Below are 10,401 nucleotides of genomic sequence, written 5' to 3'. Positions count from 1 at the left end.
AAAATTCTTTTGAGTCAACAGAAATCACACACAGCAAGCGGCATTAATTTTTGACCCGTAAATTAAAAAATACCCATATTCTCTTACGAGAAAAAAAGTGAATGTATCACCATTATTTTAATTTCTTAGGTTTAATCAAGAGGCTTTCAACATCATAACTTCATTTCTTTTTTAAGAAAAGCATCATAACTTCATAAGTAGTTGTTTTAATTAGAAGGCTTGGGCATTCAGGCACCGTCAAATTTCTAAACATAAAGTCTACTTAATTAGTAAGGGCATATGCTTTGATCGGCGCATTGGCTTTTGGTATAAACTTGATTACGACAAGCACTAAGATGGAGATCTCACTTTTTAACAATAACCTAAAAAAAATCTTTACTATAAGAGGACATGTTTGATTGAGACATCCACTTACACCTGCGTCTTCTAACTTATTTCTTCAAATGTGACAATTATCCGCCAGGGTTAAGCTTCTTAGAATTGAATTAGTATATTGAAGAGCATAATTTGCATTAGATCATATATTTAAATCTCGATAACAATGTTTGCTGATCCAAATGGACAAGCTATATGAAATTCCTTAAATATATAGTCATGTGGTTGATCCAAAATTCATGTATACGAGTAAAACACAGGTAAATCTTTACTTTGGACAACAAATCATATCCTATAAAAACACTTTTTAATTTACACCTTTCATTATGAAATTAAAAAATAATAATTTAACCACTTTCTCCTGGATCACTTTAAATCAGTTCTCAATAACTATTTTTTAAGAGATAAAGTATTTATTAAAATTCAAGTGAATGACTAGTCTCATGGATTAAAAAAGGGCTCAATGAATGACATAAAAGAAATGTGACTCACATATCTAGTGTTTTAAGATTTTAAATAAAGATACATATTTGGTTCTCTTAATAATCTCCGACAAAAGCTCGTTAATTTTTTTTTTATTCTCTCCAAAACTCCCCCAACACAACAAGTAGTCTTAGGGTGGAGGATTTTGAAAATTTAAGTGAGCGATTGATCACTTAATCTCGCATTGACTAAGAAAGTGTTCAATAAATAATACATAAAAAAAAATGTCACTCGTATACCTAATTTTGCTGAGTTTGGATGGTGGGGAATGGGGATGAATTTCTCTTGGGTGCTCCTCCGGTCAAGCCCACATTATTAATCATATATATATACTCTAAAGAATTTTAAAAAAAAATTTAGGATTTCTTTAACCTTGTGCAACATTCCAAAATAATACTTATTTTAAAACAAAAAGAGTACCATAAAGAAATAATTTGAGGACAACAAATTATATTCAAATATCAATAGTTTCATTGTGCCCATCTCATAAAAATAGAAGATAAATTAACACCAAACTACGAAGCTTGAAAAATGATTTAGTTTGAGACCCTTAGTATATTAAAATCAATTTAAATTCTGACATTCAATTTAGGCGATACCATTTATAAGAGACAAAATACTCTTAATATCTAAATATATTTTTTCACACTTAGAAAATCCAAGTCCAAAATATGTTTTTTTTAAGTAAATTTCTTATCACTTAAACACAAAATGTTGGTTTATGGCTTGATTATGCAACAGCAATTGGATCTCACGCACTCTACAAACCCCCTTTGGCAGCAAGATGGCATTATTATGAATTAAAGAGTATCATAGAACGGAATATTTTGTCACAATTTGATAACCACAAGAACGAAATGACTTTCCAAAAACCAAACTTCTCCGTTGTATGGTAAACGAAACTAATATGCAACGGGGAAAAATAGCAACTACAAATTTGTTTGATGACTGACGCCTGGAGCTAAAAATAATCGTAACTTGTGTATTTGCAATGGACAGACCATTAAGATGTATGTACATGTTCATTTTCTCAAAAAACAAAAATTGTATACTAAATCATCTATCATTTGACAAAATCTTGAAAACATTTATTACCTTTTTCTAACTTTGTCCTTCAAAAAAAAAATTGTCCTTCCTCTAAACTAGAACTCAAACTACAATTTTAAAGGGATAATAAAGTATTAACAACTTATTGTTCTCACAGGAAACAAGTGATTTAGTCCTATAATCATGTTTAAGTTTAATGGAAATGTCAACCAATTAGAAATCATGTTTAGCTAATTATTATCATATACATGAAAATTTAAAAACACATTTCACTGTCTGTGTATCCTATTTTCACATAATTTTTTCAAGAGTTTACAATGATTTCCTTAATTCTTATACAACACTCTAAAATGACACTTATTCTAAGAGGTAGTATTAATCTAGTGCATCATTTAGCATAGACTCATACAAACCACACAAAGCTTACATTAATGAAAATTGGTATATTATAACAGCCAATATCACCACTCCAAGAAAGAAAAAAACGTGGAGGAAAAAAGGTCAGGAGGAACAACAAGTGCATAAGCTTGATGGTCAAACACATGATCTCCCCCTTTGCAAATCCTACAAATATCTATACATCCGAATCACACCATCAACACCAATGGCATTACTCAGCAACAACATCAACAAAAGCCTTATACAACTTGGTGACCAATGGCATTACTCACACAGGAAAAAAAATGGATGCAAATTATCTAAAGAGTTGCCTAAAGCATCAGAAGACACTGCCAAGTGCCAACACAGGATAAGTGACCTTGGCAGGAACAGGAGGAAACATGCATATACATTATACTAATGCACATTAATCTTGAGAAGTTCTTAACTAACTAAACTCATCCCCCTCCAAACTGAGGCGAAACAGTAGTTAGACGAAGTTAAGTTCATTGCAACAGCAACCAAGAAACTATAAGCAGGTGGTTCATTGCAAACTACTGGGCCTACCAGTTGCTGTTATCTGGGTAGCTTGTGGGAAAGATTGATACACCATCATGTTGTTATCAATTGCATTCGATGAAGATGCACCACCGCCCTTCACTGTTTGATCCAAAAGACGAACCAGTGACATAAATATTTCCATCCTCGTTACATCCCTGTTTGCCTGCAAAGCAAAATTTAATAGCAAGTGACTACCATAATAAATAGAAGAATACTAGCAATACTAACACTCTTTCCAGCAAACACTCTCCTATTGGTTAAAATTCATGTGGGTCCTACTAGTTTGGGAATAGCCAATAGGACATACCAAATGGGGAATGGGACCTAATAAGTGAGTGTTGGAAGTGTTCAAGAGAGTGTTGCTAGAAATTCTCTACTTAGTATGCATACTTGCATAATGTATTTGATTTTTTCTCAAACCAAAAGTGTATTGAATGTCTCTCATGAACTTTTTTTAGACGTGCAAATAACATCAAAATCAACACACAAGCCCAAAAAGAAAGTCACGACGATAAAGCATTGTGATTATAAGAAATATCATGGCATAAATTACCCAGTTTAATCTTACAATGCTAATGCTTATATGTAAATTCCGATTAAGTCTGAATATTATCTATATAAAAATTACCATCAAGTTAAATATAGTTTAGTCATAGCTGAAAATGTTCAAATATTTGAAGGCGACTACAAATACTGACTTATACTGTGGGAAGTTCATTATTGCTTATACTTCTAAGTTATGATCAGTTATTTCCCTTTCCAGTGTATTACCTCAACAGCAAAGCGTGCCCAGATCTTGTCATTGCGAGCTTCCATGACCCCCTTCAAGATTGTTAAACCTAATCCTCTGATTAAGTCGGCTATTTCCAGAAAGAAACCCCGTTCCTCACAAAGCATCTGCAAGAATAACCAAGTAAACACAATGGATTAGAGCCAATACAAATACATTCAAGGGATAAATGTATTTAAAAATAATTATGAAGCATCACTCATTACCTCTACTAGCATCTGACGAGGAGGATTGAGATCTTCAACAATGATTGGACAAACCATTGATTGCGAGCCAACCTCATATGCCCATGTAGCCCCTCCCTCAAAGTTATCTTTTAATAGCAATCCACCTTCTTTACTAACTATCTGCATATTCAGAAAAAAAAATGAACAATCAGTATTTTCCCCCTCATTAATATTTCCATAAAGTAACACATTATGTCAGCTATTCACTATTTTTTATATTCATGATTCTAATAAAATGTAGGCCAGTTTTTTTTCTGCATGATGGGTTTTACTGAATATTTGATCTTAGCTACCATATACACTGACAGCCTCTGGCACTGGGGAGTATTTGTTTTTTTACCATATACACTGACAAGTAACTTTCACAATACTGTCAAATATTTTGTTATTCTTCTTATTAATCAGCATATCAACACAATGCCGGTGAAAATGAAAACATTTCCCATATCATAACTAGATCATTTGTCGGAAACTGAGATGCTGAGAAAAAGCACAAGATGATGTCTATACCTTAGACTCCCCTGTCTGTTTCAGCTTGTCAGCATGCTTTGTTACACTTTGCAGGAAAAGCATATGCTTGATGGTCTTTTCCAGAAGTGCATCTATGCTACACTGTTGAATTGTAACAAGAGATTAAAGAAAATAGTTAGTATTCAAATGTTAAATATAAGTTCAGGACTGAGATGTAGGAAAAGCACAAGAAAAGCTATATACTTTTGCTCCATTTGGCACAATTTCCCGCAACTCTTTTACACGATCTTGAATCATTTGGCGATCTTTAGGCCGAGGCCTAGGGTTCTCTCCAGGTTTAAGTCTTTTACGATTTGATTTGCAAACTTCATCTGGTCGCTTGGAGTATCCAGTTGAAACACTGCTTTCACGTTTCACATTACTACTATTCTCAACCCATGAACTAAGCTTAGACCCATATATGGAAGTAGTTTGAGAGCAGTTTCCAGCATCATCCTTGCTACACCCAGACCTAAGAGAACTTGTTTCAGCAGCAGCTGTTTTAACTCCGGTCTTAGGAAAATCAAACAATCCCCTTGGGACAACATGATCAGGCATAACTTGCTTGCAGACAGGAGAAGGAATGGAGGCTGTACTAATCCTTGTCAATGTTGTCCTGCATGACATTTCATCATAATTCTGTTTTGCAGAAGATTGAGCTTTTGAAACCACAGCATCTAAAAGGTGGTCTGTGCCTGTTCCAGAGAAGATGCCACTTTCTGATATTGCTTCATTAACTGAATAACTATTATCAGGACCTACACCTTGCAAATTCATGCATGTTGCCTTTTTATCTAGATGTTCTGTGTTGTCATCTGAATCTGTGGCAAGCAACTTATTCCAGCTTCCATTGAGTAGTCTCCTTTTCAAATCCATACCTAAAACATCGAAGAGGTCATCACCAGATGGAAGTTGAGCATAGGCTTCTTCATGCTTAACATTCATTTTCATCATATGTTGACTGGTAACATCTTTATTGAGCCAATCTTGAACAAAACCAGGGATTTGATCACCCATAGGCACATGCTCCTCAAGATTAAGAGATGGAATCTTAAGAGCAGCCTGAAGCAAATCATCATCTTGCCTTTGATCAGCTGAAGCGAAAGCATCATATGCCTGATTCTTCTGATCAGAGCCTTCTAGATTCATGTGACTGGTAACTGATTGATTAGTGAAATTAGGCACAGAACAAAGCCCAGCATTAGTTGTTGCATTGTTACTTTGAAGACCAAACCCAACCTTGTGTGTTCCAGAAAAATCAGAAGTGGATACTTTGGGAGGATTTGAAACTGAGCAGTTAATCATATTTGTCCTCAAAAGATTACTCCCACTACATATTGGGATTCCTCCAAGTAGTGAACTGCTACTAGAACTCTGATTCTGTTGCAGAATTTTTCCTCCATTGGTTTTTAGTAGAGGCATATTTAAGGCACTTGATAAATTCATGTTAGGATTAACATGACTCTGTCTCCCAACACCTGATGTTTGTTGTTCAATATATTTAAGGCAGCAGTCACTCAGATTTGATTGATTGAAACTAGATAACTCATTGAATTCAGATCTAGCATTATAAACAGAATGCTGTTGCAGACATGAATCAAAATTTGCAGGTATCACTTTAGCTTCAGCCTCAACAACGGTCTTCTTTGGTTGGCCACAGACATTTGTTTTGATCATTGAATGAGCCTTTGGTTGGCAAATGCCATCAAATATCTGGTTCGGGTTATGGGCTTGAGGTGTCAATAAAGAACCCTGGTAATTATTTATTCCTCCCCTTAGAGGATAAGGTGGCTGAGCAACAGGCCTTGAAGCAAGAGGAGAATTAGTAAGTTGGTTGGAACCATTAGCTACCGAGGGAGTGCAATCTGAAGTAATGAGAGGTGGATTAACAGTCACAGGTCCAGCAAATTTTTTATTAGAAACCTTTGCTGAATAGTCTTCAGATAGAAGGGCACCAGGTACACATCCCAATTGCAAGAACAAGTTCTTTACATCATTCACAAATCCTATATCTTCCATTATCTGCAGCAATTAGAATGAATGGCTTCATTAGTTAACAAAGGAACATTGGAGCAGTAGACCAAAGCCAAACTTACTTGGCTGCATGTATATTCAGTCACAATGTACACATTTATGAATTATGAATTTTCAAGGGAGGACCTTCTGAGTGAAATAGTGTGAATTTTCAACATGTTCCAAGTGAAAGGGCTCATATGCCATTCATTCAATTTTCAAGGATGGACACATTTATGCCATGAATCATGTGATTCATGAATACCATATGACTTAAGTTAACCTTCCAAAGGTAATAAGGAGAAATTCTGTGACTTGTCACCATATTCCCATTCTCCATCATGATATCATAGGAGACAAGATCGTAAGTTTCTTCAAAATTACAGAACAATTGAGAAAGACTTACCGGCAAGAAAGAACCTAGTTGAACAACCCCATGGGGAAGCACAGGAATAACTGCCACCGTCTGCAAAAAAATATCAGTTTGGGATTAAGAAACAGTAATAAAAAAATTATAGCAAATAATGAAGCATAATAAAATCACAAACCTGCATTCCAGCTGAAAATTGGTAATGCAACTCAGGATATACCTACAAAGAAAACACCAATAAAATGAGGTTCATAAGTTCACCTACTCCAAGCCTTTGACCATTCCAAGAATATACACACTATCACATAAAATATGCTTAAGTCATTTACTTTTTAAACTACATTAATATACACTCATTTAGACCAACAGCCAGAATATTAAAAGCTCTAACTAAAAAATTGAACATGGAAAGGCAAGATTTTAAAAAAAAAAAAATATTTGCCTTTCCACACGAACTCCATACCTCTGGCGGATAAGCATCTCTAGTGAAATTGTTCAAAAGAATCCACTGATAGTTTCCTGTAAATGCCGCCCGTCCAACTATCCTGGTCAACATTAAAAGGCAACACTTGAGTGAGATGGGAAAGACAAGAAAAACACTTAAAAAAATATAATGTAAAGCAAGGAGAAGATGAAAATAGAAAGCACCAACCCTTCTCCAGCAATACTGACAGAATTATTCACCATCATTTTGTTAATCAATACACAGACTCTGTCCTCCTCCTGAATAAGCTGAGACTCCGAAGAAAACCAGCATCCTTCCCCATCTCGTGGTGGGAAAGGAGATGGCAAGGGTTCATAGTAGTAATCTTCCCAGATTAACAGCCTGCCAAGTAAACCATACTTAGTTAACTCAAACAAATAAATATCATAGACAACAATCAGGGCAAAAAGTCAAAAGCATATCATTTCAACATCTGGCAGCTTAGCAAACACTGTGTGAAAGCAAATACAATATTTAGAAGATATATTCATACGTCAAGTCAAAAGCAAAAGAAAAAAGAAAAAAAAAACAAAATCGTAGTTTTTTTTAATTGATAATAGTTCATTTCTGTCTGTAAAACACAAATAGAATGAAGCTCAAAAATTAACTTTAATTCATAATTCTTTGCACAATTACAAACTTCAAATTTAAGAACCTAATCTAAACAAACCCTTTTATCTCACTCCTAATTGATTCAGAAACCTAACTAATTACAGATTTAGAGCTCATAAATTCAACAGATTTTCCACAGAATACTGAAAACACCATGAGTAGCATGACAAAGATAGATTAGCATATTAAGCCCCCACCATCACCACCAAATTAGCTCAAGAAGAAAGGGTTCAGCTTTTTATAAACCGGAACAAGAAGATAAGACCAAACAGAATCAAACAGTGCTGAATCAATAGGTAGTACCTTTACAAATCAATACAAATAAACCTCATTTTAGTTAAAACAAAAAAAAACAAAGATTCTTGAAAACAAAACAGAAGAGAAGCAACAAAGGCACATATAAAGTTCCAAAACAGGAACTAACATGTGGACTTTATCTTGAAAACGAAGCAACCCCAGAAATAGAATCTAAACACATGAGATCCCCCCCCCCTCCACCCAGAAAGTACAAGCATCAAAATCACATCTAACCGAAAAAACCCCAACAACCAACCTGATTCCCCCAAATTTCTCAAAAACCAAAAGGAGAGAGAGAGAGAGAGAAAGCACACACACACAAGGCACAAAAAATAAAGCATTTGAAACTCACTTGGAATTATTGCAACCGATCTTCCAAAAAATGGCATAAGACCAGCGATTCCTTGAGCACAGAGTCCTCAAAGCCTCTTTGAGCAAAAACCCCATTTGGTTTTCTCGCAAAAGGGGTTCCGAAACCGGTGAAAAGTTATCTTTTTTTTGTTTTGTTTCCGAAACAACGCAAATGGAGTCTCACACTAGCATTCACTCACGAAGAAACAGAGAGAGATAGCAAAAAAGGCACATTCCCGAAAAACTAACTACCACGGCACGATCCTCTCCCCGCCTGTTTAGTCCTCAACCCTCCACTTCGCTTTCTCTCCGGATCCAAGTTCACCACCGTCAGATTCCGGCACTGGCAGTCCATCTTCCGGCAGAGGAAGTTTTAGAGAGAGAAAGAAGAAGAAAAGGAAGAGAGAGAGAGAGAGAGTGAGAAGAAGAAAGAACGAGAGAGTAACAACGAAGTTGAAAAGTCTCGAGGGGACTACACTATCCCGCGAGACTCAAGCTTGTAGAGAGCTATCATTTCCATTTGTGCAGAGAAAAATGGTAGAGAGAGAAAGTTGTAGGGAAGAAGAAGAAGAGAGGAAGAGGGCTTGTTTGGTTGGGGAGGTGAAGATGGAAGTGAGACTGAGATCGTGTTGGTGGTGTTTAACGTTCAGGTTCTGTGGAACTGTTATGTGCTTTCTCCTCTTTCTATTTCTTTAGCTTCTACTTCTTCTGCTCTGTTCTTCTGTGTGGGGGCGAGGGGGTTTTGTTTTTTCTCTCTCTTTCGGAGGACCTTGATGAGAAAATAAATGGAGTGAGAAGGAAGAAAAGGGACGGATTTTGGGGAAATATTTACAGTGGGAGCCACTCAGCACAGAAAAGGGTTCGTCGGATTGTGGAACAGAGAAGGCTCTCGTTTGAACAGTACTGCTGCTGCCTATGGACAAATTATTGTTTGATGTGAATTTTTCATGTGTTTATGATTTTTGTTAGTTTTTGGTATAAATTGGACTAACATGTAGTATTTTTTTATGGAAGACGGTTTTTTTAAGCACAGTGGTGAGTTTAAAATTTATCATTGATTAAGCTAAAATTATGTGATTTAAATTTGATTAATTTATTCTTATGTTTTTATTATATTTATTGTGCCAGAGATAAAAAAATTTATCTTAAAATTATATTTTTTTTTAATTTTTTACTATAACATTAATTATCTATTTTTTAGTTAAGCTTTTGTTAACTAATTTCATGTGTACAATGGTTAGTATTTATCTTTTTTACTTCTATCTCTTATAATATTAATCTCTTATAATATTAATGATAAATAATAAAATTATAAATGAATTAATCATAATGAAAAATTAATTTTATAATCCTTAAATTTTATCTATTTTTTATGTGCTTAAAATAATCTAGTGGTAAGATATTTTAGTACTGAGGAAGTAAATTGAAATACTTACTTTTATTATATAAAATGGTTTGTATATTCACCATCTCTCAAGTATAAATTGCATGTACGATAATTTTGATTATTATTTTAAAAATTCAATATAATAACATAATGTACTCATAAAAAAATAATAACATATATGATAAAGATCTAAATTCATTCTCACAAAATATATTGTCAAAAAATTAGGTTTATAATTAATATGAAAAATCAAAAGTTATACAAATATCTTAATATTCTACTAAAATGTTAGATATTCTATTCTAATTCATTCTAATTACAGTAATTATCATAAAAATTGTACTAGTAATTTATTTGTTTTTACGGATATACTAATAATAATATATAAAAAAAATATCAGTACACTCTTTTAATTATACTATGTAATTGACTAAGATGATAAATATGAGCTGGTGTGAAACATACACTAATTTCTCTTTCCCCGATGAGTTAGTGATTGCTGGTTGCTATCTTGAT

The 10,401-nt window shown here is 34.3% G+C and overlaps 1 protein-coding gene across 1 annotated transcript; it reads right to left on the bottom strand.

Annotated features, from left to right (window-relative positions):
• Positions 1 to 2,178: 2,178 nt before the first annotated feature.
• LOC114377265 (transcription factor LHW-like) lies at positions 2,179 to 9,410 on the bottom strand. Its single transcript, XM_028335704.1, has 10 exons — positions 8,500 to 9,410; positions 7,407 to 7,580; positions 7,218 to 7,299; positions 6,933 to 6,974; positions 6,791 to 6,850; positions 4,576 to 6,393; positions 4,372 to 4,473; positions 3,841 to 3,981; positions 3,616 to 3,741; positions 2,179 to 3,007 (listed from the first exon to the last, which is right to left on the bottom strand). Exons 1-10 carry the CDS (start codon positions 8,592 to 8,594, stop codon positions 2,828 to 2,830), a joined length of 2,820 nt encoding a protein of 939 aa, XP_028191505.1. The 5' UTR covers positions 8,595 to 9,410; the 3' UTR covers positions 2,179 to 2,827.
• Positions 9,411 to 10,401: the final 991 nt, after the last annotated feature.

This window comes from Glycine soja, chromosome 11, assembly GCF_004193775.1.
Source record: "Glycine soja cultivar W05 chromosome 11, ASM419377v2, whole genome shotgun sequence".
In the NCBI taxonomy this organism is placed as follows: Eukaryota; Viridiplantae; Streptophyta; class Magnoliopsida; order Fabales; family Fabaceae; genus Glycine; species Glycine soja.
This window is presented reverse-complemented; position numbering and strand designations above follow the sequence as displayed.

Bases quoted from the DNA above. Each gene is read 5' to 3' on its own strand.
- LOC114377265 (XM_028335704.1), bottom strand. From the start codon at position 8,594: ATGGGGTTTTTGCTCAAAGAGGCTTTGAGGACTCTGTGCTCAAGGAAT. The intron at 7,581-8,499 runs GTGAGTTTCAAA...TTTACTTGGCAG, and splicing joins ATCGGTTGCAATAATTCCAA to GCTGTTAATCTGGGAAGATT. The intron at 6,975-7,217 runs GTATGGAGTTCG...TTTTCTTTGTAG, and splicing joins GAGATGCTTATCCGCCAGAG to GTATATCCTGAGTTGCATTA.